At 38.6% G+C, this 27,759-nt stretch overlaps 1 protein-coding gene across 4 annotated transcripts in view; it reads right to left on the bottom strand.

Annotated features, from left to right (window-relative positions):
- cpeb3 (cytoplasmic polyadenylation element binding protein 3) overlaps window positions 1–26,350 on the bottom strand; it is a 45,822-nt gene extending 19,472 nt beyond the window's left edge. Inside the window, exons 1-7 of one of the 4 annotated variants that reach the window (XM_015008034.2) lie at window positions 26,111–26,350; window positions 23,852–24,723; window positions 17,108–17,261; window positions 8,645–8,701; window positions 4,148–4,174; window positions 2,836–3,003; window positions 1,404–1,493 (exon numbers count right to left, since the gene is read on the bottom strand). In XM_015008034.2, coding sequence (XP_014863520.1) covers window positions 1,404–1,493; window positions 2,836–3,003; window positions 4,148–4,174; window positions 8,645–8,701; window positions 17,108–17,261; window positions 23,852–24,712 — 1,357 coding nt within the window. In that variant the 5' untranslated portion in view covers window positions 24,713–24,723; window positions 26,111–26,350. Of the gene's footprint in view, window positions 1–1,403; window positions 1,494–2,835; window positions 3,004–4,147; window positions 4,175–8,644; window positions 8,702–17,107; window positions 17,262–23,851; window positions 25,480–26,110 lie in introns of those variants that run through there. The other 3 variants (XM_015008035.2, XM_015008036.2, XM_088013208.1) reach the window with 3 other exon arrangements.
- Between the last annotated feature and the right edge of the window lie 1,409 nt (window positions 26,351–27,759).

The raw sequence follows: 27,759 nt of genomic DNA on the forward strand, positions 1-27,759 counted from the left end.
AGCTGCAAGGCTTCTGTCACCTTTCCAAGATGGCTGGCCGGACAAAACGGAGAGCGAGACACTAAACGGGAAGCTTCAGAAGTGAGAGATGAACACTGCACAGATGAGCCTCCTCCCTTACATGGCGGCGTCTTCCAGCTGCCATGAACTCATTCATTCCCCTAAAAGGATGCCGCAGTCCCCCCCTCTTGGATTACGAGAGGCGATTCAGAATAATCCCTCTGAGAATGAAATTTAAAAAAAGAGGTAAAAATAGTGGGGAGAGGAAAATCTGGCAGATATTCACAGGTCCTCCAGACGCAGCGTATTACTATCTGCCTATGGAATGACAATTATTTCCAGAGTAGATTCATAATGACACAAACTGCAGCTCCACGCAAAAAGGAGCAGCACAGAAACTGAGAGAGAGCGCCAATAATGACGCCGTATTTGGGCCACAGCAAACAGAAAAGGAGCAAATTTCAACCAAGACACTCAGAAATGTTTAGATCAATCTCAGGAATTTTCTAGAGAAACAGAAATTTATGGCATCCAAAAGTTGAAAATTTATGACAAAAGAAAAAAAATCTGAAATTCTGAGGTTAGTCTCAGAAACTTTCCATGAAAAATCTTTGAAATTATGAGCTCCAAAAATTGCTAGAAAAAATTAGAAATTATAATAATCTGAGAAATTTTCTAGAAAAAAGGTGGAAATTTCTAAATTTGAAAGGTTGAAAATTTGCTGAAAGAAAATTCTGAAATTTTGAGATTAATTTCACAAATTTTCTAGAATTTTTTTTTAAATGTCTGAGTTTGAAAGGTTAAAAACTTACCCCAGAAAATTCAGAAATTTCACAAATTTTCTAGAAAAGAACGTGGAAATTTCTGAGTTCAACGGGTCAAAAATCTTCGACTTTTGAAGCTCAGAAAATTTCCGAATGTCAAAAATTTTAAACTTGAAACCATATTTTTTTTTCTAGAAAATCTCTGACAATCACAATAAAGGAGAAATAAATTTCCTCCTGTTAAGCACATTTTTGACTTTTTATAAATGTCCTTGCTTTTTCTAGAAAATTTATCAGATTAAGCTAAAATTTTCTGCATCTTTTTGCTGGATATTTGCTCTTTTTTTTATATCTACAATGAGCCCAATACTCCATCATAGCAAAAAAACAAACACAATCTCAACGTAAAAGAAAAAAATAATTTCCCAACTCCTCAGGAAACAGATCCTGAATCCAAACTCCAGCTGTATAGTTAAATCCTACAGAAGTGATTCCTCTAGGAAACAGAAACCTGCATCGCTGCCCAGCTTGAGCGGAGCACAGCTGAGCAATATGAGTCTCTGCAAACGATACAGCCACAGCGATATTTATTGACACATATTTCCATGATGAGCGAAAGGCGGGACAGCCTGCTGTTACCTTTAGGTGGGAAGTAGGATTTGCTTTCAGCTTTGTGGGGCCAATCCACCACCAGGTGCCCGTAGCGGCGGAAACTGTTGGTGATTTCATCTGTGGGGGAAAAACAAGGAGAAGAAAGGGTGAAATGCGATGAGTTTTCTCATATGGTAGTGAAAGCAAGAACTCGATGTGGAGCGAAACGCCACATTGAGAGGATTGTTTTTCTTTTTTCCCCAGTTGTTGAGGCAAGCAGCCGCTGCATTAAACATGAAATGGAGTGAATTGGGCTGTGGAGACGCCACAGAGCACGTAATGCGCCTTTACTCAGTAGAGCATGCTCTTAAAACATATGAAAGTAAACGGGCTTCTTAAATTAAACAGCTCCGGATGGAAGGTGACGAACTGCAAAAACACAAAATCTCACAAAGTATTTTAATATAGTTTCTATTGCAAATATCTAAATAGACTTGAAATAAGACAAAACTAACTTATAAGTAACTTTTCAGCAAAATATAAAGGCCTGTTTTAAGAAAATAATTCCTAAACATTGAAGAAAAAGTTCTAGTTCCACTGGCAGATTATTTCACAACCGTTTCCTAGCAACGCCAGCCAAGCCCAGCCCGTTACCTAGCAACCCAGTTCTAGTTCCACTGGCAGATTATTTCACAACCGTTTCCTAGCAACGCCAGCCAAGCCCAGCCCGTTACCTAGCAACCCAGTTCTAGTTTCACTGGCAGATTATTTCACTTATAACAAAACATTTTCCCCAAATTATATGCAAGTAATCTGTGAATAGAAATAGTTATTTTTCATCAATTATAAGGAATTATTTACTTAAAATAAACTCCTATAATTTGCTGAAAAGTTACTGAGCGCCGATTGTACACATTATGTACCATCATCCATATTGAATATAACAGATTATTGTACAAGGATCTATAAGTACAATTAGTAACAACTACAAATTAGAAGTTGATTATTTGACAAAAATTATCCAATTTTTAAAGTGCAGAAACCAATTTGAGATGTGGCTCTTATGTAGAAAACTAATGTTGCTGGTTTGCCTACACTGTAAAAACACAACATTCATTTAGTTTTAGTGCAAATATCTTAGTACACTTGAAAAAAAGACCAAATAAACTATTTAACAAGAAATGGAAGCTTTTTTTAGGTCAATATTTCTTGAATATTGATCAGATGTACTAGTTACATGTAAAAATGTTTTGTTTTTTTGTATTTTTAACTTGTTTCAGGAGGGTATTTTTTTTGCAGTTTAGTGTCAATGTGCCCGCAAATGGAGTTGATAAATGTCAGCGTGACTGTAACAGGCAAAAAGTCAAAACTACAGCGGGTTCTGGGAAGTTTCCAACTGGGAAAAATGAGCATAATACGTATCAGGGTGAAACTTGCTGCAAAAAATGAAAATAAAAAGTAAGAAAAAAATTTCCTTTACCTTCATCTATATCGGGAGGAAGACCTCCGACGAACACTTTCCTGGAGTAGCGCTCCATCCTCTCGCCGTTCTGACAGCGGGTCGGCGAGTTCAGGCCCGGGGTCAGGGAGGGGTCACCGTGGCCGTCGTCAAGGAAACCATCCTCAAAGGGGAAGAGACAAGAGCGACCTGGACGGGGGCGGAAAGGTGAAAAGAACAGCAGAAAAGATGGAGAGAGAGGAGGAAGGAGAGGAATGGGAAGATAAAGAGAGCGTGACGTCAGAGTGTGAAGAGACGGTGAGTTTTTCCTGCAGATTCATGCCTAAAGCTCAGAAACTACAACTTTATTTCTAATTATCACTGTGCAGGGTTTCTTTCCACAAAAGTAATCGCAAAAAACAAAGAGGCATGAAAAGAGAAGCTGTGAATGAATAAAAAAGGTAAAATATATATATAAGTAAATCAACACCTGGAGAAAATTTTGTATTTTCACTGCAGTCACTATGGCTTTGTACTATTAGTACTTGTTATTAAAAGGCTAAGTTTTATAATTTTAGCACCAGTTAAATACAGATTTGAAGGGGAAATGATGACATCAAGGAGTTATTTTGTCATTTCAGCAGCTTTTTAAATTATAATATTTACAGTGGATCTAATAGGAGCACAAACTCTAAAAGCAAATTCCGGAGCTAATTTCTAAAATGCTAACCCGTTTTATTTAATTCTCCAGCTGAAATCAATCTTTGGTGGATTTGACTTTTACATTTAGACATTTAAACAGACTTTATTGTCACCAATTGTACGTTTAAAATGTTTAATTCTGTTTCACATAAGGACTTTTTGTGGAGAGCAACTGAAGCCAGACATTATTTGCTGCAAAGCTCGAATCCCTGCAGGGTGGAAATGTTGCATCACACAGCAGCTTTTCCTTCACAAAAAGCACATCAAGCCACCGACGAGCCAAACTGGAAGATCCCTTAAGATCATTTCTTATTTTCACATTTTTGGAATCAGTCCAAACAAAAAGATTACAAGATTAAGAGTTTAGTTTGTCATTGTCTCCATTTTAAAGCTGACTCAAAGGGAATAGATTCATTCCCCCCACTCAGCGCCCAACACAGGATTAATTCAAGCAGAACCGATGACCTTTCACCCCCTCCCTGATTAAAATCACAAGATGGAAAACAAAGCATCAAAATTAGCATGATTCCATTCAACCACAGCACAGATGAAAGCCACGAAGTGACACCACAATTAGACACCCCAAAAACAAATCAGCCTCTTTGCAATAAAACAAAAAAACATGGCCGGCTCGGGAAGCAGAACACGTTACCTCGTCGGCGGCCAAAGCTCCGGCCTGCTTGACAGCGCCATGGAGGGGAGGGGGAGCAGGGGAGGGAAGAAATACAGACACATGGGTATCGTTGAACTAAACCAAACTAGCAACATCGCTAAGCTAACAGTGGCGAGCCGCACCTAAACGTCGGCAACAGGACAAGAGATCATTACAGCCAAGGGGAAGAGGATATGGAAGAGGGTTAATGCCACTAAAAATAGTAATTAAAAAAAATTCTGACTTTTTTCTCAGAATTCTGAGAAATTTATCCGAAATCCTGTGAGATGAAAAGTCAAAATTCTGAGAAAAAAGTCAAAATTTTGAGAAATACATCAAAATTCTGAAAAAATGTCAGAATTCTTCATAAAAAAGGATAAATTCAGAGAAAAGCATCAGAATTCTCAGAAAATAATCTGAAATCTTCTGAGATCAAAAGTTAGAATTCTGAGAAAAGTGAAAAAAAATATTTTTCTTCAGTGGCTCAAGTCCTCTTCGGTCCGTATATGGAGGACCAATCCTGCCATATTCAGGAATAATACGGAAATAAAGAAATGATTCATTAATATAACTAATCAGATATTAATATCTGTATCGGTGCCTATATTGAAAAAAAGTTCTAGATCAGGTATCAGTGACAATGTGCCCAGTCCAGATCTATTCAGTCTAGTTCTATGGTTTAATGTTTATTTTGCAATATATTTAGAATTCCTAATTGCACTTAGAAATCATTTGAAAGGTTTGTTGCAGTTTATTTTTTACATGTTTGACTAAGGTAGACAACCTATTGATTTTGTCAGTTTCAGTTTATTTATTATTTATTTTTTGCATTAGCTGTTATACTCTTAATTGCACTTACTGGACAAATTAAAGTTGTTTTTACATGTTTGACCAATAGCTTGTGCAGCTATTGGTGTATTTAAGTGTAGCAATAAAATTGTAATTCAGTACATTTATTTCTGTGTTTTTTTAAGAAACATTTTAGTAGAGCACTGTTTTTCTGTATGCATTCTGTTATTCTGTTTACACTAACACCAGATATCGGTAGTGACAAAAGTGGCTCGGTGCGTCCCTAGTTACAACCGTTTCAAACAAATTCTATAGGATCAAAATTTTTAAATTCATTAAAAATGGCAGGATTGGTCCTCTGTAAACCTGCTGCACCTGCCTTGGCAACAGAGGCGCAGCAGCATTATGCACGGCCGCACAGCGCCAGTGATTATGATCTGGGTTTAATGAACCTGCAATAGCTGCACTTCCTGCTAATCTTCTGTGAATATTCACAAATGAGGCCATAAAGAGGCGTGCTGCTGGGCCGGTTAGTCATTACCATTGCTCTGGTGAAATATTAAGATTTGGGCGACGGGTCGGATGGAGCAGACCAGGTGAGAGTGGAAACTTCCCGACGGTGTATGAATGTGGCCGGCTGATAGTAAGGCACAAGCGGAGAGTTTGAACCAAATGTGACCCCATCATGACCTTTAGCAGTCACATACCAGATGATTTCATTGCTTTGACTTGGCAATATGAATAAAATAAAAAAAATATATCAACTGTAACTTCAAATTAGTGTTTTGTAGCTCACTCTGGGGATTCAAATGATCGGTTACACTGTAAAAACACAAAATCTTACCAAGTATTTTAAGTCTAGTTTCTACTGCAAATATCTAATTATCCTTGAAATGAGACAAACTTAAAACATGTTAAGTAAATAATAAAAATTTACTAGTTCAGTTGGCAGATAAATTTACTGATAACATGATAATTTCCCCATGTAACAAGTGAAATAATCTGCCAGTGGAACTAAAACTGGGTTGCTGGCATTGCTAGGTAACAATTGTGAAATAAGTTAAGTCAATGGGATAACTAATTTTTCATCAATATCAAGGAATTATTAATTAAAAATAAGCTTCTACATCTTGCTGATAAGTTACTTTTAAGATGGTACACTTGAATTAAGACAAAACTAAGATATTTCCAATAGAAATGAGACAAAAGGTAATTAGTAAGGTTTTGTGTTTTTGTAGTGTAACGACTTAATCTGAAGTTGATTGATCTTATTGGTCGGCTGACGATTAATTAATGTGCACCAACCATAACATAATATAAACATAACAGGAATGGTTACATTTTGTGTAATATTTTTAATTTTGCACATTTTGTGTTTCTACTGCTTCTAAAAACAGTCCAAGCACTTTAAAAAAAAACATCCAGATGACTTTTAGCAATAAGTAAATTTTTTTTTATGTCTGGAAAATTAGCCGTTTCAAAAACCTTCAGAATGTAAAGTCAAAATCATCAGCCACTGTTACCTAGCAACCCCAGCAGAGTTCTGTTCATCACCTAGCAACACAAATGGAACTCCAGTACTTTTGGTCAGCTGGTTTTACCACTGCATGTGGTATTTACAATGGCAGCTGGAATTTTTTTTCATATATATTTAACCTTTATATGCAAGGGAATGGAACTGACTGGTTTCATGGAAAGAGTCTTTGCTTGTCTTGTTAATGCACTATACAAGTCTGATGTCATTTAATTTCATTTAATTTATTTAATTAGTAGAACAAACTCTCATTTTTGACAACAACCTAATCAGAAAAAGTTAAAAGTGTTCCGTTATTGACTTTTCAAAGCTGTACAGTTGTATAATTGTTCATCTCTTTGGCTTTTCACACCGAGTTGAAAATGCAAAGCAGCAGCTTATTTGGATTTAACGTGACAAAAGTCTCTAAAACATCTGATAGGCAGAATTAACCAGACTAAAATCTCATCATCCAAGAGTGACTTTGTGCAAAAATATGTAATGAACATGTTCTGCATCGCCAATGGAGCAATCCTAACCTGTTCAAGAAGACATAATAGATCACCTTTAGAGATAAAATCCTGCTGTTTGAACATTGAAGCGCAGAAGAAGTTAAATGCCAGCAAACAGCAGGGGGAGCAGATCCTCCCGTACCCCTTAACTCATCGGCCACAATAGCAGACTTGTCTCCTCAAAAACCAATAAGCGCCTTGGCATTGTCAGACCACCGCTATCCGACTGCATTGTCTCTTCTGCCTGGCTAAGTTTTCATTAGAGAAACCTGGGAAGTCTCTGCAGCGTCGCCCTTTCACCGCCTGGCCTCAGCAAAAACAAAGTCGCCTAGCAACCAGGCAGAAACGGAGAGCGCTCCGGGCTGGGAAAGCATTAGATGCCTCAGCGGCGGAGACAATGCAAGCCACGAGGGAGAGGGGTTAGGAATAAGCACTAACTTCTAACTGTGTGCTGCCTGGGAGGGAGAGGAAATCTGGGTGATCCCTCCTGGGTGCCGCGGGTTTGAAGTCAGAGACGAACCGCAGCAACAAAAAACCTCAGAGAGGAGGACCTGAGCCTGCTTTCTTCTTCTCTTCGGAAGAAACGAGCGCACCGTCCCCGGAGATTCTCTCACAGTGTGACGCCTCGGCGCTAACGGGAGGAAATGAAGCAGGAATTCCTAAAAGCTGACGCTGAAGTTCATCCCCGACACGTTTAGAAGATCTTGAGTGGATAAAAGAGAAAATGGGGCCCAGAAAACCAAAACCCCAACTGGACAAGCCCAAAGTAGAAACTAGAGCAAAGCTGTCCAAACTTTTTCCCCCGGGGGCCACAACGGGAAAATTTAAACTACTGGAGGGCAACAAAATTCATTAAATTAAAAAAATTATTAGAAAAAAATAAACTAGTTTGGATCCAGCCGGGTTTCCCTCCTGGCTCTGGTTGGGTCACAGGGGGGCAAACTAGTTTTACATGTGGGGGTATTTTTGGAGGAGCCATTCCCAGAGTCAAGTGTGGTTCCCACAGCGATCCGAGGTCTGTCCTCCGACGTTTATGGCAGGGGTGTCCAAACTTTTTATCACATGGGCCAAAAAATATATAACTTACCTGCTAAACAATAAACTAAGCTTACAATAATTAAAAGAAGACTTTTGTTAAAATTATTGTGTAAATCAATCAACGTATCCCCAAAAATTTAAAGAAAGGCATCCAAATTGTCTGTTTTGGGGAAAAAAATACTAAAAGTAAAACATTCTCAGCTTTAAAAAGCGGATTCTTGTCACTTTTTGTATGAAATTTTGATATATTTAGCCGGGTTTAATAAATTAAAGGCAGATTTTCATGCACCAAAGTCTGATTTTGAGTACAAGTCACTAAGTAGATGTGCAAAAACAGAATGCAAAACAAACATTTTTAATTTATTTGTAACTAAAACAAAAAATCTCCTTCTGCATTAACTACCTGTGCTGGCAGGACAAACTTGTGTAATTATTGAATTGTGGTAGCAGGGCCACACAAAATCTTCCCAGGGGCCACATTTGGCCCTTGGGCCGTACTTTAAATACCCCTGATTTATGGTGATAGGGAATCCAAAACACAGGATAGGCTCTCATTACTCGGTTTAACTTTAACTCAGAATCACCAGTAAAACTAACCAACTAAAACTGAAGAAAATGTTATTTTCTCACAAAAACAGGACTTACTATTCAGGGGCAATATGTGTTCTGCTCCAGGATGGTGAAAGTTGAGTCCAATCCGTCCTGTTAAAGAAACATAAGAAACTGTTACAATCTTCATTTGATCCTCAATTACGAAAAACGTGCAGAAACGAACCGACATGGAGCGAATTAACCAATCGCAGACAAGAGAAACAGGAAACCCTGGTGTCCCATATCCGATACGCTCACCCAGACAAAAGCAGGTAAAGGATAGGATCTGACCAGGGACAATGTCCCCGTCTCACATGGACACATCTGTCAGCGCTTTCATGGAAAGCAGCTGGTGTAAGATGTCTAAACGGAAGACCTTCCTGATTATCTGTCTGTGACGTTACATTTGGAAAACGGCAAGAAAAAAAACACCTGGAACCTGGTTTAGGAGAGAATCAGCCTGCTTACACTGCACTGCTGAGTTTCCACCTCAACATTTACACTCGCAGATGAAATAAGTTGCAGCCAGATGAGCATTTATACAACCATACATCTTTGCAAAGTAGAAGCGTCGCCTCCTGCACAACAAACAATAATGGAGCAAGTGGTTTCTGGATGGAAAGTCAGCAACAAAATCCCTGTCTTTTCCAGCAGCCATTGTACAGCAGTAAAACCAGATGCCAAATGTGCACGAGTTCTGCGTGGGTTGCTAGGCAACGGTGGAGTGCCCGTCAATTGTGACTCAACCTTCGTGAAGCTCATTTTCCAGACATCAGAAAATATCAATTTATTACCACAAACTAAAAAACGCCTGGGTGGTTTTCTGAAAAGCGCTAGGGCTGTTTTTAGAATCAGCTGATACAGCACAACTGCTTTAAAGTTTTCAACTTTTATAATACCAGGTTTTAATATACTTGTATTTAAAACTATATCACGCCGTAGTTACAACAAAAATCTCCCCTCCAACCGGCAATGAATCTTGGGATATGGTGGGCTGCGAAGGACACTAAGCTAGTCTGGAGGGGTCTTTAGGTATTTTAAGGACCAAAATGACAACAATTTATACAAAAAACAACAAAATCAGGCTAAATAAAATTTTTCCAAATCAGTTTCTATCAATAAAAAACTTATGAAACTTTAACAAAAACTGTAGTTGTGTGTCTGTCTGGTGAATTTTTGGTTAAAACATGTTTGTTTTTCAGAAAGTCCATCAATTTTACTCAAGAGCAGAAATACTTAATGAAATTACTTAAGTAAAAGTAAAAGGTACACCACAGTAAAACACTAATTAACATACACCTTTTCACTCAAGTAAATGTAATTGAGTAAATGTAACTAGTTACTACTGAACTCTGCAATAATGAAACTTGCAGTTAGAGCTGCCTGACACCAGGTGAGCTCCCAGCAGCTCCACCTGTTTCCAGCCCCATAATCCAGGCTAGTGAAGGCAGACAAGCCTCCACCTGCAGCACCGGCTCCTACAAATGCATGGATGTGTCCACACAGAAACTTGTGTCACACTTTTTCTGAATCAGAAAGACGTAAACACCGCATGACAAAAACACCACATGATGCGTGTTATTCATCTCTCCAGAAGGCTCTCCAGCCAGCCGATCCCGTCCCGTTTCACCAGCCCGACGTCTGCGGGTCGCACCAGGCCGCTGTCAGAGTTCAACAGCCCCGGGAAGCAGCAGAGCAGAACCACGCATTGGTAAACGTGTGGGTGGTCTGTTTGTTTCAGCTCAAAACATCTGAGCGGCTGGAGAGAATCAGCGCAGGTTGTAAACTTTGACCCAACGCCACTGCATTCAAAACAGAAGACTGCTTTGATCAGTGGAGTGGCGATTGTCCCAACAACACAAGGCTTGCCTTTCTGTCTGCATTAGTCATGTTGGGTGACACAGGGAGACAGTTGCCTTCCTGAAGGCTTTAAATAACTCTGGGCTTGTGCCATCTGCTTCCCCTGAGGAGTTGATTGGCTGGGTGAGGGGATGCTGCTGCTGCAGTGACATTTCCTCTGTGAGCTATTCTCAACATCTCCAGCAGCGGCGGCTCAAGGGATGCCATCCATGTCCTTGTTGACTCAACAGCTTCCCCATCAGGCACCCAGTTGGATCTGAGGGTGGCTGTCCTGGTTCTTTTTACTTTTTAAAGAGGACATATTAGGCTAAATTTACATTTTTGTACTTCCATTTGGATCTCTACTGATCCAGCCTCTCGTTTTTTTGGCATCAAGTTCATGTCATTTGGTGTCTGGAAAATGAGCCGTTTCAAAAACCTCCGGATTGTAACATCACAAATCAGCAAGGGCCGACCGTAACTTAGCAACCCCAGAAGTGTTCCGCCCGTTACCTAGCAACCCAGCTTGAGTTCCAACACACTTGGTCAGCTGGTTTTACCGCAGTAGGCTTGTCTAGAGAAGACAAGCATTTTGTTGTTGACTTAGCATCCAGAAACCACTTGCTGCATTCTTGTTGGTTGAGCAGGAGGCTCTACTGATGCTTTTCAAAGATGTACGTTTGGATTATTGTGCAACTGTTTGCAGCCATTTTCACATGCGAGTAGCTTTATGAACTACTTCATAGTTTCATAGTTGTGAAGTACTTTATAACTATGAACTACGTCTTAGTTATGAAACAATGAAATGTTGCAAACTCGCTCCATCAACCAGAAGTTCTCCTGTAGACCTGTAGAGGGAGCTGACCAACAAATCTTATGATACATTAGCTTCAGTAAAGATCAGATAAACATGGCTGCCATGTGCATAAAAGTAGTGGAAACAGAGCTGTCCAATATATGTTCATATTCATCTCTTTTAGAGTCCGAATGCCTAAAATATGCAGGCAAATGTTATTGTCATCAGCAAGTGTCGCTAATAATAGTTAGCCTGGATGAAGGTTAAGCTGGGTGTGAAAGCTCTCTGAAATCCAACTTCATTATGCAGATTAAACCGCCCTATTAACATCTCTGAAGGAAAATCCCAGTTGCAGTTACGGGTGTGTCGAGAGCAAGGTGTGGAAATAAATAATAGCCGTGTTTAGCAGGAGACAAAAATAAAAACCTCCTGTCAATGCTCTTATGTCAACGCAGAAAAGTGCAGCCAAGCCGTCTGAATAAACAAGAACACAGATCGCAAAGAGGCACACAAGTACAAACAATGGGCAAAAAGCATCTTAAGAGCTCAAAATCAACTCAACAAGTTGCCTCAAAATATTTACAAGCACACTTAAAGGCATTTTAAAGATTAAGGTAATGCAAAGAAAATTAGATAAATTCCCTAATTGTGCCAGATCAACTGTATATCCAGTTCTCACATAAAGCATTCTTACGTATTTTCTAAATAAAAAGAAAGGCTGTCATGAATCCAGCTTAAAAGCTTTTAAATGCATTTATGTTGTGAAATCTGGATGAACATAATTTCAAACATACATAAACAAGCCCAGACTTGTTTTTAAACTGGATAAGCTAAGTCATGCTAACAGCAGCTACTCACTGAGAGGAAGCTTTCAACCTTTAACACAGCCAATAAATGCATCATCTTATCTCTGTGAAGTCATTACAGGCAGTTTAAAGTACACGAAATCGTTGTTAATTATGTCAGCTAAAAAGTTTAAGGGGTCAAATCCAACCTGTCGATTGAACATTGACCCTTGGGAATGAGGATCCATTTTCTGAATCGAGACGCTGGTTTCCCTGCAGTGACCCTGTAGTGGAACATCCAGCTGTTACCACGCGCTGCTTAAACAGGTCGTTACTCATGCGGCTGCTGCTGTGCATGAAATTCATGTTTTCCGTTGATCAACAGCCACACCGAGCCAGTGTCGCCGTTTGCTTTTCCCCCCCAACAACTCGCTTAAGTTGTGACTCAGTTCATCCAAAAACAAGATGTTATCCAGCCCGCAACTGCAGTTCAAAACTGATAAAAATTTGGCCTGTTGATGTTGATGCGCAATTATGCAACCACACATCTTTGAAAAGCATTAGTAGAGACTCCTGCACAACCAAAATGTTTCTGTGGTTTCTGGATGGTAAGTCCACTTGTCTTTTCCAGTAGCCATTGTACACCGCACACAGCAGTAAAACCAGTTGACCAAACATTCTGGAACTTAAGTGGGGTTGCTAGGTAACGGGCCGGGCCTTGCTGGGGTTGCTAGGTAACGGGCCGTGCTTTGCTGGGGTTGCTAGGTAACAGACAGCCCCTGCTGAGTTGTAACGTTACATTGCGGAGGTTTTTGAAACGGCTCATTATCCAGACATAAAAAAAAAACAACTTATTGCCAAAAAATAGCTGTGTGTTTTTTTTTTTTTAATAATCGGGTTGTTTTTAGAAGCAGTTGAGCCCCAAATTAAAGTACAAAAACATGCAAAATATGAGTTTTGCGTAATACATCCTGTTTAGCCAAAGACTTTGAAAAACTACCTTACTGAAAAAAACAATCTGCAGCAAACTTAAGGTTAACGTTAAGCTCCTCTTTCAATACGTGTGAGTCAGAGCAGAGCTACCTGCTCATTAACGGAGGCAGCTGCCTCACGTTGTTCGTGACAGCAGGCTGCGCTGAGAGACGCACCGTCACACATCTGCTGACTGGACAGCCTGAGATAAGAGGCGCGTGTGTGTGTGTGTGTGTGTGTGTGTGTGTGTGTGTGTGTGTGTGTGTGTGTGTGTGTGTGTGCTGGAGTTAAAAGGGCTGTTTGTTCACATACCCACAACCCAAACTGGGAGCTTCAGAAAGTCTCAAAGATCAGATGCAACACAATGCGCCTCTCATAATCAGCACAAGTCGATTCAGAAACACTTTATTTGACGATGAATAACATGACGTCGTCATAAACAGTTTTCATAAAGTTTATGGCTGCTGTCATAGCAGCTGGCCAGAGTACACAAAAACTGTACCAAAGTAAGAGCAGCACTACTTCAACATATTTTTAATTAACTTTATATTTTGGTCTGTCTGGTGATGTTATTTTTAAATATCAAATGGTTGAAAATGTACATTTATTTTACCGAATACCTTTTTAATCTTACTAGAGTAATTTAATGGACGACTACTTTTTACTTTTACTTAAGTGGAAATTTGTATATTTTGAGACAGTAATTCATATAAGTAACAAAAAAATAGCAAAATTAGGCTAAAGAAAATGTTTCCAAATCAGTTTCTTTCAATAAAAAAAAAACTTTAATAAAACCTGCAGATGTGTGTCTGTCTGGTGGATTTCTGATTAAAAAATGTTTTTCATTCAGTGGATAGAAAATACAGAAATTTTAATCAAATAAGAATAGAAATACTTCCTAATAAAATTACTCAAGTAAAAGTAAAAAGTACAGCATACTAAAAGTACTTCTTTCAAAATAAATACTCAAGTGAATGTAAATGAGTAAATATAATTAGTTACAACTCAATCCTGATTGCCATGAAGTGTCATTTGGTGAATAATGACATTTTTAGTTCAAAGTTGCATTAATTCTCGCATTAAAAGTCAATTAAAATGTCAACTTTGCCCTAAACGTGGTATTATTTAATGTCGGACACTTCAGTCAAACATTTACAAAGACAGGTGTTATAACATGATTATAACAGAGTGTGGTCAGTATTATTATGCACAGCCCTTCAAATACAGAGTTACCATCGATTCTTCTCCTGGGGGGACAGAAGAACTGAGGCAGATGAAGAAGACCGACTGATTTTTACTCGTATCACAGCTCAGGTGTGTTTTCATCTTTTAAAACCCGCCTCCCTCGCCCTCTCCGTCTCTCTCTCTCTTTCTCCGACTCATAAAACACGAAAGGAAGAGCAGCTATTCCAGGCACAATGAGAAGTATGTGAGAAATGTCAGCGATGGGATGGAGGTGGGTGGTAACCATTCAGTTAGGAATGTAAAACCGGGTCTATTGCATTAATTGGTTTTGACTGGCGGTTTCCAGCCTGTGAGCCGTTTCAGCAGCAACTCAACCCTAAAGGTTGGAGGAAAGTCTCTGGAAAACTACCAGGATTTTATCACTGGTATCATTAGCTACAACTCAGACCATGATGAGCATGTATGTCATTCATTTTGGGCTTTAAAGTAAATTTTGAGTAGGTCAAACCCTTTACCTTAACGTTAGAGCTAGATTACAGTTGTTTAATCTATGGATTAGCTATACATAATCTATACATAGTTAATTACATAGTACAATTATTTACATTTCTACAACAATCACAGATTTTTCTATTAATGTTTCATTACTGACCTTGTTCCCAAATCGACTGAAGCTAAAATTGAATTTCTTTTTATCCTTTGTTTTTTTTTGCCATTAACCTTCTCAGGTAGAATTGCACTCTGTTACCATAGTTACCTCAACAAGAAACCTACCAAAATAAAAGCATGGTTAATGGTAGTTAAAATACACAAAGGTAACTTTACAAAAGGATGTATGTAATTGTAGAGTAGTGTGATTTACGGCCAAAATTATACATACAGGCCTAAAGAAGAGTACGCTAACATCTGTTGAAATTAGGGCTGAAGATGTGCTTTTGTCATGATATTAGTGTTTCATACCAGTCGATATTGATGATTATCAGTTTATTTCAATAAAAAAATATCTATGAAACTTTAACAAAAACTGCAGATGTGTGTCTGATGAACCTGTGGTTGAAACTGTTTGTTTTTCATTCAGTGGGTAGAAAATACAGAAATTTTACTCAAATAAAAGTAGGAATACTTTATAATAAAATTATTTAAGTAATAGTAAAAACGTGTTTGGTAAAAAGTCTACTCAAGTACTGAGTAACTGATCAAATTAGTCATTTAATATTTAAAAATGACATCAGACAGACCAAAATATAAAGGTAAATGGAAATTTTGGTGTTTTAAGGACCAAAATAACAATAATTCATAACAAAAAATAACAAAATCAGGCAAAAAAATGTTTCCAAATGATTTTCTTTCAATAAAAAAAACTTATGAAACTTTAACAAAAATGGCATAATCCAGAAATTTTTCTCAAGAGTAGCAATACTTCATAATAAAATTACTCAAGTAAAACTAAAAAGTACTAAATGTAACTAGTTAACTGATTATTTCTCACTGAAAATCCAGCTGCCTTTAGGAACAACTGAAGTGATTATTTTCTGAATTCCCATAAAATCGACCAGCTTTACTTTAACAGTATAAATTCGCCATAAGGCCCTGATGTTTCCTGCGTGGTGGAAACCGGGCCCAACTCGAACAGCGAGCGGTTCTGCCAGCAGGGTGGAGGAGCTTTCTGCAGCACCTTCATTCTGCATTATGACAACACAGCAAAGCATGCAGGGAACGCTCGGCTCATGGTAAAACGCCAAGCCTGCCTGGCTTTCCTCATATCTCCCTCTGTGTTTGTCGTGCTTCGACAAACACGGCGGACGCCCTGCGGGACGTTACGACACAGTGAAGCAGATAGCAGGGGCCCCGAAGATCACTCTGTCCCAACAATGTTCGCTCAGTGCAGGACTGGAAATAACGCAGCCTGTGAACGGGAAGAACACGCGCACACCCCTCCCACCTTCACTGCTCCATTGTTAGGGTGGGAGCGAAACGCCAACCTCACAAGGCCTCATCCTGGGTCGTACAATGGACAGCAGAGCTGGCACAACAATGAGTTCGCCCCAAGACCGAAGACAGATTCTTGTTTTTGGGATGAAACAGATTGTTCAAGTGTGGAAACAGTCATAAAAATCAGCCTGTTCAGCCCTGAGCTTTTCCCATTAGCCACTTAAATTTCATGATGGCCGCCATTTGAGTCGTTTAAACAACTATTGAAACAAATGTGACCCATTTCCACGACTTGCATGAACTTTATGTCACATATGTTTTCTACTTTGCTAATCATGTTCATGGATCTTCAAATCAATAATATCTAGAAAAGTCAGAAACTGAGGACTTTGCTGTTTGTAAGTTTCACACCAGATGTTTTGTGTTTAGCAGTTTAGCATTAGCTTCTGCTAATTTTTGTGGTTAGCAGTTTAGCATTAGCTTCTGCTATTTAACTAGCATTCAGTAGCTTCTGCTAATTTTTATTGATGAGCCAAGATTCCTGTTTAGCGAATTAGTGGTTAGTGAACCTAGCTTGTTGGTTAGCTGTGCCCACCACTGGAAATAATAACTACTGTCTATTTTAGTGCGAATGTTTATTTTCAATGACAGCCATGGCTGCCATCTTGGAAAATGTCCACCAGAAACAGGAAAAACAAGAACAAGAAAAATATATCTGATTCTTAAAGTTATAGATATGAAGTCTATGATGGCGGCCATCTTCAATTTTTCAAAGCAAGCCTTTGGGAACATCTGTGCCAAATTAGGTTCTTGTATTTTGCTGAAATATTCAATTATCTCCTGCAGTAGAAAGACAAAAAAGGCTTGAAAATGTTCTACAGAGCAGATCACAAAGGAATAATTTTAAATTTTGCAGGGCAGGCTCCATGTCTCAACTGATTAAAAAGTCATTTTAGGCCATGAAGCAAACAAACATGTGACAGCAATAGATGAGTGAATATTCCTAACCTGCAAAATGATTCCTCCATATAATGTCAGCGATGGTCAATGGGGGGCCACCAGCCGGGTGTGGTTTACCTTTGTCATGGTCAGCCTTTATCATATCCATTAAGGGATTCTCCAAAGAGTTCAAGTTAAAAGGATCAAAGGGCCGATTCCGGTCCTGGAAAACAGCAAAAACATGCAGACGCCTGGAATTAGTCATGAAAATGAACAACAAGACAATAAATCCATATCACAATAGACTGGATGTAATATTAGACAAGACTGCAGTTATTCAGTATATTTGTGTCTGTGTTTTTAAAAGAAAGAAATATTTAAGTCAGTTCAGTACCCAGCATTCACTGCAGTATAGAAAACCTCTAAAAATGTCCAGCTAAAGGAGGATTTGGTGAAAATAACGGGACGCCGAGTCTGTGGTTGGGGGTGAAATGACTGAATTTCCCTCGTTTGTTGACGCTTTCATCTGAGAAACATGAGAGAAAAAACACCCGACCAGAGCTGGGAGGCTGCGGTCTTGGCAGCTGTGTCCTGTGTCCGCTACGCGAGCCGGGAAGCCGCATTGTTTGGACACCGCAGCTATTGTTGCTGCCCCGTTCGGCTGAGCATTCAAAAGTGTTGCCCCCCCTTCGCCACCCAGGACCCGACAGCGCCGCCACACAGATAAAAATCTGCCCACTTGGTACAAACGGTAAACACTTAAACCGCTGAGCTGTTCAGTTTTTCCTTTCCCTGATGGGACGCAGCTGGCGTTTACGAGCTCAGACTCCGAGTTTGAACACATCACGTTAGTGGAGGAACGCAGGTTGGCCCATTTTATCAGCTCATCTTTCCTCATGACGCGCGAATAAGCAAAGGAGAATTTAATGCAGGCAGAAATTAATCAAGATGAGAAAAAATAAAGCAAAAAAATGGTTCTGGACGGGTAAAGGTGTGATATTTCTGTTCAGATTGGAACAAGTAGCTCTAAGTAAACCAAATTTTAATTATGTGTAAAAATGTAACTGATGGATTGGTATGCTCATTTGTAAGGCACCTATTTAACAACTTTCCCCAGATTAGCAGGTAAATTACTTAAACATTAGATCATTAAATGCGTCACAGCAGATGAAAATGGTTTCAATATGGACCAAAAAATAACAAATTCAGCAATTTAATCAAAAATAATAAAAGTCTTACGCATTTATTACACTAAGAGATATAATTTAACATTCTTTCTATTAATTATGAGGATAAAACAAAACCCAATGTTCAGTTTCTCAGAAAATTAGAATGTTACTTATATGTTTTTATTCAAGAAATATTATGTTTATTCAAGAAATAACATAATGTTGTATCCCTTCATTTTTTGGATTCATAAGTTTAACTTGCATCCTTTGAGTTCACTGTCCATAAAAATTATTTACATTTGAATTGAAACAAATCAGCATCAGCCAGTGAAACCCTGATCAGTACATCTCTACTAACAATTTACAGGTTGTTTTGTTTATGAAACCTGCCCCTAAAGAAAAGCACCAATAAGTAAACATATTAATAAACTGTGTGCATGTGTTTTATTGTTAGATATAGTAAAATTAAAATGTTCCTGGTTTGGTCAACTCACACTTTAAAATAAAGATAAAAAACATGAAACAGTGTCATATTAATTCAGAATTTTAATGATGTGATTACACTTCTATCAGGCTTGAATTCAACAAAAACATGCTATTAAAAAAAAAAAAAGCAAGAATGTGTTGTACCATTTTCAGTTTTTTTTTATATTTAAATATATTTATTCAGTCAAAATTATAAAAACAGATAAAATGATCTGATCTACGGTGGCTTGTTCCCTTGGTAATTTGTACCGACAGCAGGGCTGCAGGTTGATATTTGGCCATTCTTATTGAGATTAATCACAAAAGTTCAGAGTTTTTGGTAGAAATGTATTCATTTTTTTCTATCTAAAAAGGCCCTAATACACAATCATAAAAAACCCTTTCATATTTTAGATCTACAGTAAATATCAGGCTACTTTCAATGTCAAATTTATCTATATATACTTTTAAAAACAGGTTGAAACTGCACCAAAGTGCTGCACAAAAATTATAACTCAATAGAATAAATTGATGAACAAAAAAATAAATAAAATACATAAGTAAGTAAACATCACAAGAATGAAGTTACAGTATCAGGCCTCAATTAAATGCTAACAAATAAAAATAAGTTTTAAGAAGAGAGTTTAGGTTGGGGGGTTTTTTGGCCCACAAAAACTTTTGAGTAAAAAGTTTGGCTAAATGACATTAAATATCCAAAGTCAAGCAAAACACCATTTTCCTACAACGCTCCGGTTTTGGAATAATATACAAAAAGTTCTTAAAATCAAAACACTCTCAGATTTTATGAGTTTCATTAAAAAAGCAGTAAAGAAGGAACGTTATTGCCTTCTCCAAGAGGTCAGATCGCTGCATTTGCTTTATTTTCTGTGTTTTATCGATTTGTTTTAGACAGTTCAGCTCTTTCCGAGAGCCGTCTTGACCAGGTCTCTCTTCTAAAAGAGATTTCTGAACTCAAGCGGCGGCCGTGAAGCAGAATTTAACCAGGAGGCTATTCCTGTTCGCCTGCCATCTCGCTTGCAATCAGAGGACGCGCGCGATAATTTCCGTCAGCATCATCAGATCTCCTGACACGCCGCCACGTTGGGCGAATTCCCTGCATTCCTCTGGCTCTGAGGAGGCAGCAGGCAGGTACAAGCACATAACAAGATGATATTCGAACCGGGGCGGATTTGAAGAATGAGCTACCGGCGTTTTTTAGGTCAGATGCACCTGAGCTTCGTTTACATAAACAGCAGCTGACTCCCAGAACCCTGACTTTGCATATTGGTGCCACTTATCTCGTAAAGGAAAAAGTTAAACGCAAACAACTGTATGTGAATGGTACAGGGGTTTGTAAGTACAATTTGAGCAAATAATAACAAAACATAAGCTTAGAAGTTAGTTATTTGACAAAAATTGTCAAGTTTTTAAAGTTCAGAAGTGGAAAATTCATGCAAAACTGCAAAAACACAAAATCTTATCAAGTATTTTTGGCCTCGTTTCTAGAGAAAATATGTTAGTACACTTGAAATAAAGCAAAACTAACTTACATGTAACTTTTCAGGAAGATATAGAGCTTGTTTTAATTAAATGACGCCTTAATTTTAAGGAAAAGGTGTTTTTAATTGGCAGATTATTTAACTTTTAACAAGAAATTTTGCCAGGATTAAAGTGAAATAATTGACTCTAAACAAGCTTATATATGTTGCAGAATAAGTCAGTTTTGTCTTATTTCTTTGAACTAATTACGACATTTGCACTAAAAACTAGACAAAAAAAAGTGCTACTAGTATTTATGTACACTGCAAAAACAAATATTATCAAGCATTTTCTTCTAGTTTCTGGTGGAAATATCTTTATACACTTGAAATAAGACAAAACTAACTTACAAGTAACTTTTCAGAAAGTTAATTGTTTTAACTATTCTTGAATATTGATTGGTACTAGTTCCATTTATATTTTCAGTATGATTAAAAACATCTTGTTTCCTGCATGATGAGCTGTTTCAGCACCTCCTGTCACTTTAAATCCAAATAAACTGCTGCTGGGCACAACGGCCAACTCAACCTTTACACTTGCACGTGAAAATGGCTGCAATCAGATCCGCAATTATACAACAGCACATCTTTGAAAAGCAGAAGTGAGGCCTCCTGCACAACCAACAAGAACGCAGGAAGTGGTTTCTGGATTGTAAGTCAACAATAAAAAAACACTTCAGCGCTAAAACCAGCTGACGTAACTTGGTTGCTAGGAGACAGACTGGGCTCTGCTTGGGTTGGTCGGTAACGGTGACCCCAGCCGAGATGTTTCTGAAACGACTCATTATCCAGACACCAAAAAACAACAGTGAATTTTTTAAGCACTTAAAGTTGCTTTTAGAAGCAATTGAGAAACAAACTGAAGTATAATGTGCGAAATATGTAATTTTCCATAATAGATCCCATTTAAGTAAATTAGGAGAGGTCGAGTTACAACCCTACAACCCATGAACACCAGTTAGTTCTCAGAAGATATTCTACATTTAATAATTGATTCGTTTTATCTGCTTTGATACTGCATGTCCCTCTTAATCCTAGAGTTTCATCCTGCAAAGCTGGGCTGGATGAGAGTGGGAGAGCGTTGCAGCTCCTCTCCGCTTCATAAAGCGTGACATGTGACCCCCTGACCTCGTCTCCTGGAGATAACTGGAGCTGTAATCCGGCTGAGGCTGCACCGACCGACGGACAGACAGAGGAAAATGTGTCACAGAGACCGACTGACACGGACTCAAACCAGCAGCCGGGTACGTTTCACTCCGGCTGTAATTCCAACCGGAGCAAAGCTGCGTTTTTGCAACGTTTCAGCTCAACTCTCCTGAGCAGCGACTTTGTTTTTATAGAAGTCGGTGACATTGTAAGGGGTGGGAGGGCATCCTGTTGGCTTACTTTACGCCTGTTTGTCAGTCAGCTAAACATAGATCACACACGTAACTGACCAGACGCTATGAGGGCTCATGTTTGTTCGCTCGGTCGAGCTGGAAAGGCTTCCTAAAGTGAATCCCAGCAGCTGTAAGGCATTTCTCTGAGTCCCTGCCGTGAATACACAGCGTAGCTCTAAAGAACTATTTGCATATCAGTGCGGGACATTGAGGAAATTACATTATAAATGCAGTTGCAGTTCACAATGTTTGTACTGTCTCACTGAAGCAATTCAAATTCAAATGCCAATTTGCTTATTAGCCAGCAGTTTATTTCCTAAAACAATTTATAAGCTGGCAACACGTTTTGCCTCGGAATAAAGACGGCTTGTATACAAAAACTTCTCAAACCAGGAAGGTAGGCAGGTCATCAAAGGCCTCTGTGTTCCTCCCAATATAATACTGAACATATCGACATGTTCAGTATTATAGTATCTGTGAAATGAAAGTAAAATACATGGCTTTCCATGCGTGACATGTTTTTTTTACTCTGACATTAGATACACGTCAAATAGCGGCAGGCTGATGGCAAAACAAAGATCAATAAACTTTAAATTCTAAAGAACGTTTAACATTTTAAATATCCAAAATAAGTAAACAAAACAACAAGAAAAATCAATTATAAATCAAAATTATACTTCAAAAAAGGGCTAGTTGAGACCAAAGCACCAGACTGAAGACTTTATTATCCAGTTTTTCAGAAAAAGAGAAAAATTATTTTGAAAAATGCAAATGGAAACTATTGAGCTCATTTTAATTTACCATGCGTTTAATTGATTTATTGTGAGCTACATCACAATTGCAACGCACACCATCAACAGCTACAGATCAATTAACTGCATGATAAATTACAACAAGCTCAATAATTCTCATTTGGATAATTCTCATTTTTCTTTTTTCTCACTTTTTACCAAAAACTGGATGATAAAAGTCTTCAGACTTCTGGGGGGAACAGTGAGATTTGTTCAAAGTGGTCTCAAAATGACAATATTATCATTTATCGCAATAATCACAGTGGCAATTTATCATACAACAAAATTTATTATCTACTTTGGACAGATTTCCCACCAAAGAAATTTGGAAACTGCTTTTTGTATCTGCTCAGGTAATCTTTACCTGACGTTAATTGAACTGAAACCAGCCCTGCTTAGTCCGCTTTAATCAAACGAGTTTGTTTTTCTAGAAAGTCCGGATCGTTTGGGGAGGTGTGAACCCGTAATTAAACTCTGATGCGGATCAAGAAAAGCAAACTCTGGTCCGCCTACAAACCTCAGTTTTGGTTTGGTTGAAGTGAACGCAGGCGCAGCTTGAATGGCAGGCGGACCGGAGACGGCTCCAAAAGCAGGAAGTGGACTACAGCGCAGGGCATTCTGGGTAATTACAAGCCAGACAGACATGCAACAAACAAAAAATTCTACAACCAATAAAACTTGGCGCTACTTCATTTTTGTTTATTTCATGAAGAAGGAAGTTGTACCCAGTGTCTTCTTCAGAGGTTTTTGTGTCGTTTTATTGTGTATTTCCTGTGCAGTGCCCCCACAGGCGAGGAGGGGAACAGTTTTTTCAATTAGTTTGGTACATTTGACGAAATACAGTGTAAGACTGAACGCAGCAGCTGGAAATATAACAAATATTGTAACTAACTTTGATTCCCAAACAAACTGAGTCTATCAGACGGTACGAAAAGGTGTGAAAATAACAGAGGTGGGCATTGTACTGAAAAAATTTACTTAAGTAAGAGTAGAGCTACTTTAACATATTTTTACTAGAGTAAAAATAAGACGTAGCCATCCAGGAAATTACTCAACTAAGACTAAAAAGGTATTTGGTAAAAAGTCAACTCAAGTACTGAGTAACTGATCAAATTATCAATTAATATTTAAAAACTACAAAATCAAACTGACCAAAAATAAAAATGTTAAATGGAAATGTTGGTCCTATACAGGACCAAAATGACAATAGTTCATATAAGTAACCAAAAATAACAAAGATATTTTTATCTAAATCAGTTTATTTCAATAATAAAAAAAAAATACTTTAACAAGAACTGCAGATGTGTGTCTGTGTCTGGTTAATTTTTGGTTTTTTCAAAATAAAGTTACCAACTCTAATTGTTTGAGAATTGGGAATAACAACAAGAAATCTACAAGGTGTTGGACACCTTTCGGGATCACAGTACAGAATAAACAGCCTAATTTAGAGGTAGATCTTGAGTATTATTACCTGGAAAGGCAGTATGTTGTTGCTGTTGTCGCTCCTGAACGCGCTGTCCTCCATCCAGGGCTTTTGAGCTAGAGGACCGCCGGGTCTCGGGAACTTTGGGGGCGCTATGACATTGCTGGTGTAAGGCTTCTTCATCGGGGAGATGGGGTTGAGCGGAGACGGCACCCCGACCCCAACACCAACCCCGACGCCCACGGCTCGGCGCGGGTCTCTGCCCGGCTGCAGCCCGCTCCACGGGTTGGACGGGGTGCTCCACCCGGCGTTCTGGTGGTTATTCCAGGCGGAGGAGGAAGCCGGGGAAGACGACGAGGTCCCCTTGCTGTTGTTCATGATGGTCTGGTAAGCGTTTCTCTGGGGAAAGGGGCCTTGGCTGGGACTGACCGGGGATCTCCGCTGCTGCTGCTGCTGAGAAAGCCCGATTTGCGGGGAGAAATTCCCCCCAAACACCGGGTTGACGTGCGGGAAGTTCTGGAAAAGCATCGTCCCATTCACGGACGGTATTCCCTGGAAAAAGCTGTCCTCCACGGCGTTCGTGGTCCCCGTGGACCAAGTGCTCCCGAACGACGACGGAGGGGAGCCGAGGGGTCCGCCGGTCTCCTGAAGTGGGTGCTGGTGGAAGCCCAGCCCGGGCAGGATAGGCGACTCCATCGGGACTCGGTCCTTGCCGCCACCACTGCCGCTGTTGCTCAGCGCGGAAGCCGCTTGGCTGCTGCCGGTCGACGGGCTCTCCGACTCGGATGAGGATGAAGTGGGATCCGATGACGGGGTCGGCGTGGAGGGAGGAGGGTCTACTTGTGTCGGATCTTGCTGCTGCTGATGAGGCTGGGCTTTGTTTTTGTCCATCAGTAAATCATCCTGCATGGTTTGCTGAGCTGCGACAGGCGGAAACAAACACTTTGAGTCAAAATTAAGATTTCTATTTCTGGGGAGATCATAGAGAGAACTCCTACGGCAGCCGAAAGGGAATAAAACATTAAACTGGATCGCCCTCAAAAAATAAAACACAAACACTTCCTTCCAGGGAGAACAAAATGACTCTTAAATCTCCACGAAGAATATGGCAGTAGATAATCACTAGATTTCGCCACGTCTCGTTTTTCCTTCCACGCAGGAACTCCAGAGCTGCAATGTGAAACTGATTCTGTGCTTTTTCTCTCATAAGGACCTCCCCTGACACTCATTTGCATACGTCAGTAAATACAGCTGTCCTTCAGCAAGGTGAAAAGACACCTTGACAGTTCTGGATTATTAACGACTTCCTTAAAAAAAAAAAAAAAACATTTGTCCGTTCTTTCCTTCTTTCATTTTTATTTTTTTAAAAGCTACACTCCCAGCATCTTTTAGATGAATAAATTAAGTCACACAAGCAAAAAAATAATTGCATTTTTAATCAAGTATTTAATTTAAAAAAAATAAACATTTCAGTTACAAGCTAGTGTATTTAGTCTATATATTTAAATTAAATATCTAAATATTATTAAATTATGTCCCACAACTTACACGAGGGGTATTTTTAAAAAGCAGAAGTCCGCATTGACACGAATTCGCTTTAGCATAATATTTCTACGACGCATTTTAAAGCGAACAATGCACAAATATTAGAAATTGTTTGGTTGTCTTGGCAACACATTGCAAAAAACAAATGTTCTTTAGAAATTAACTGAAAAATAAATAGAAAGCGTTTGGTTAATGCTAAACATAAAAACACCAAGGTAAATGCTGATGGTTTTATGCCATAAAACAATCAGAGGTTAAATATATTATAAACATACCGATAGTGACGCTGACACGCCAAGCTGTGGCCTCTGAATAATAATAATAATAACACTATAAAGCTGGCGTGACACAGACCCGTCAATCAGCACAATAACCACTGATATGAGTCGGACTTTAAATATAATCGCAGTAGTATGAGGTCCGCTCGCCCCACCGGTTATAATCCGTGTTTTTTCCTCCAACAGAACCGCTTCCAAGGTCATGAAAGGACCATAATCAGCAGCCCACAGTGGCTCAGTCCACGGACCCCCATAAAGACACTCTGACCACTAACCCGACCCTTGGTTTCTGTCGCGTTGGCAGAGATATCCCGGTGTGTGTATATATATACATACATACATATATATATATATACATGTCATGAAGCTCACTTCCCCACGAAAATCGGCTCTGTAGATCCATATGTGTCCCACTGCACACGGCAGAACAACATGCACACACTTTGAGGTCGACCTCTGCTCGAAGTGAAGCGGGAATTATTACCTTTTATCGTTCACCTTTTTCAGACTGTGAATAGATATTTCTGTTTGCCTCGCCTGGGTTGGGATATGACAAACGAGCTACGCTTGTGCCGAGGTGGTCAGCAGTTGCCTCAACAGCTGATTGACTGCGGCGCATGGGCGATGGCCGAAAGGGCTTGTGGGAGTTGGAGTTTTACCACGGTGCGGTAGATTGCCACCCAAAGCTGCTTCCAAACTACCATGTAAAACCATTGGAAACTGTTTACATTAAGCAGCAGAGGCTCTACTCAAGTAAGAGTAGCACTACTTAAACATATTTTTACTTAAATAAAAGTAAGACGTAGCCGTCCAACTACTCAAATAAGAGTAAAAAAGTATTTGGTAAAAAGTCTGATGAAATTATCACTTAAAAATTACATAATCAGATGAAGCAAAATAAAATGCTAACAATAATTTATATAAGTAACAAAAAATAAAATTAGGCAACAGATTTTTTTTCAAATCAGTTTCTTTCAATATAAAATCTTATGAAACTTTAATAAAAACTGCAGGTGTGTGTCTGTGTCTGGTGAATCTTTGGTTAAAGCATGTTTGTTTATTCATTCAATGGGTAGAAAATATAGAAATTTTCCTAAAGTAAGAGTAGAGATACTTCATAATAAAATTACTTAGGGTAGACATAAAAAGCACAGTGTAGTGAAATTACGCCTAAAAGTACATTTAAATTAAAAAAAAGTTACTCAAGTAAATGTAACTGAGTAAATGTTACTTATTACTACCCAACTCTGCAAAGCAGCGTTAATTTCTGTTGTCCTGCATAAAGCTTTATTGCACAAATAAAAGCATATTTTTTATTTTATTTTATTTGTTGCTATATAACACAGATTAAGAAGAATTTAGATGTACTTTGGCAGTTATTAGTAGTTATTCTGATGCTGTATGTCCAGTTGTTAAAAACAATTGCCATTATTACTATTTTTTTATAAAAACTGTCATAAATAAATACATGGAAATGAAGTGAAATAATTTACACAGGTAAACTTATTAAGGGTTGAAGATTCACTATTTATTTATTGTATCGTTTATTATATGACACATTTTTTTATCATGATAAGAGTTTTGATATATTGTTGCATGATAAATTCTAATGAACCCTTACAGTTGGGATTGATAGTTTTATTATTTTATCCACTGTTTGCTTAATAAAAAGCATCAATAAATACCAATAAATTTGAAAATTAAGTTGGTGACTGGTGTCCTAATGAAGCCAGTTACAAATGAAAATCTTTTTCAAGACCATTAATTGTGTTTGTGAGACTATGATTGGTGTGACACAGTCATAGTTACCTAAAAATAACTAATAGCAAGTTATTAGTTATACCAATAAAATAAATTGTACCTCACTTATAAGCATATGACAATTTGCCTCTATATTTTCTGAAAACCGTTGACTGAAACAAAAATTAAATGAATACTTTAAAAAGATTTAAAGAGGAGCAGCAAAAACAAATGAGATAGGTTTCCATTGCTTACCAACAACTGATGGTGTCAACCAGGACAGTCTTCAGTCAGAAGCCTCTTCAGATTCAGCGCAACACTGACTGCTGGAGATCTTTGCTGCCACGATGACGTTTGAAAATATTTGGATAATATGAGTTGCGAAAGCATTAG

Source organism: Poecilia mexicana, unplaced genomic scaffold (genome assembly GCF_051168715.1).
Source record: "Poecilia mexicana isolate PSO_F unplaced genomic scaffold, ASM5116871v1 scaffold_15, whole genome shotgun sequence".
Taxonomy (NCBI): Eukaryota; Metazoa; Chordata; class Actinopteri; order Cyprinodontiformes; family Poeciliidae; genus Poecilia; species Poecilia mexicana.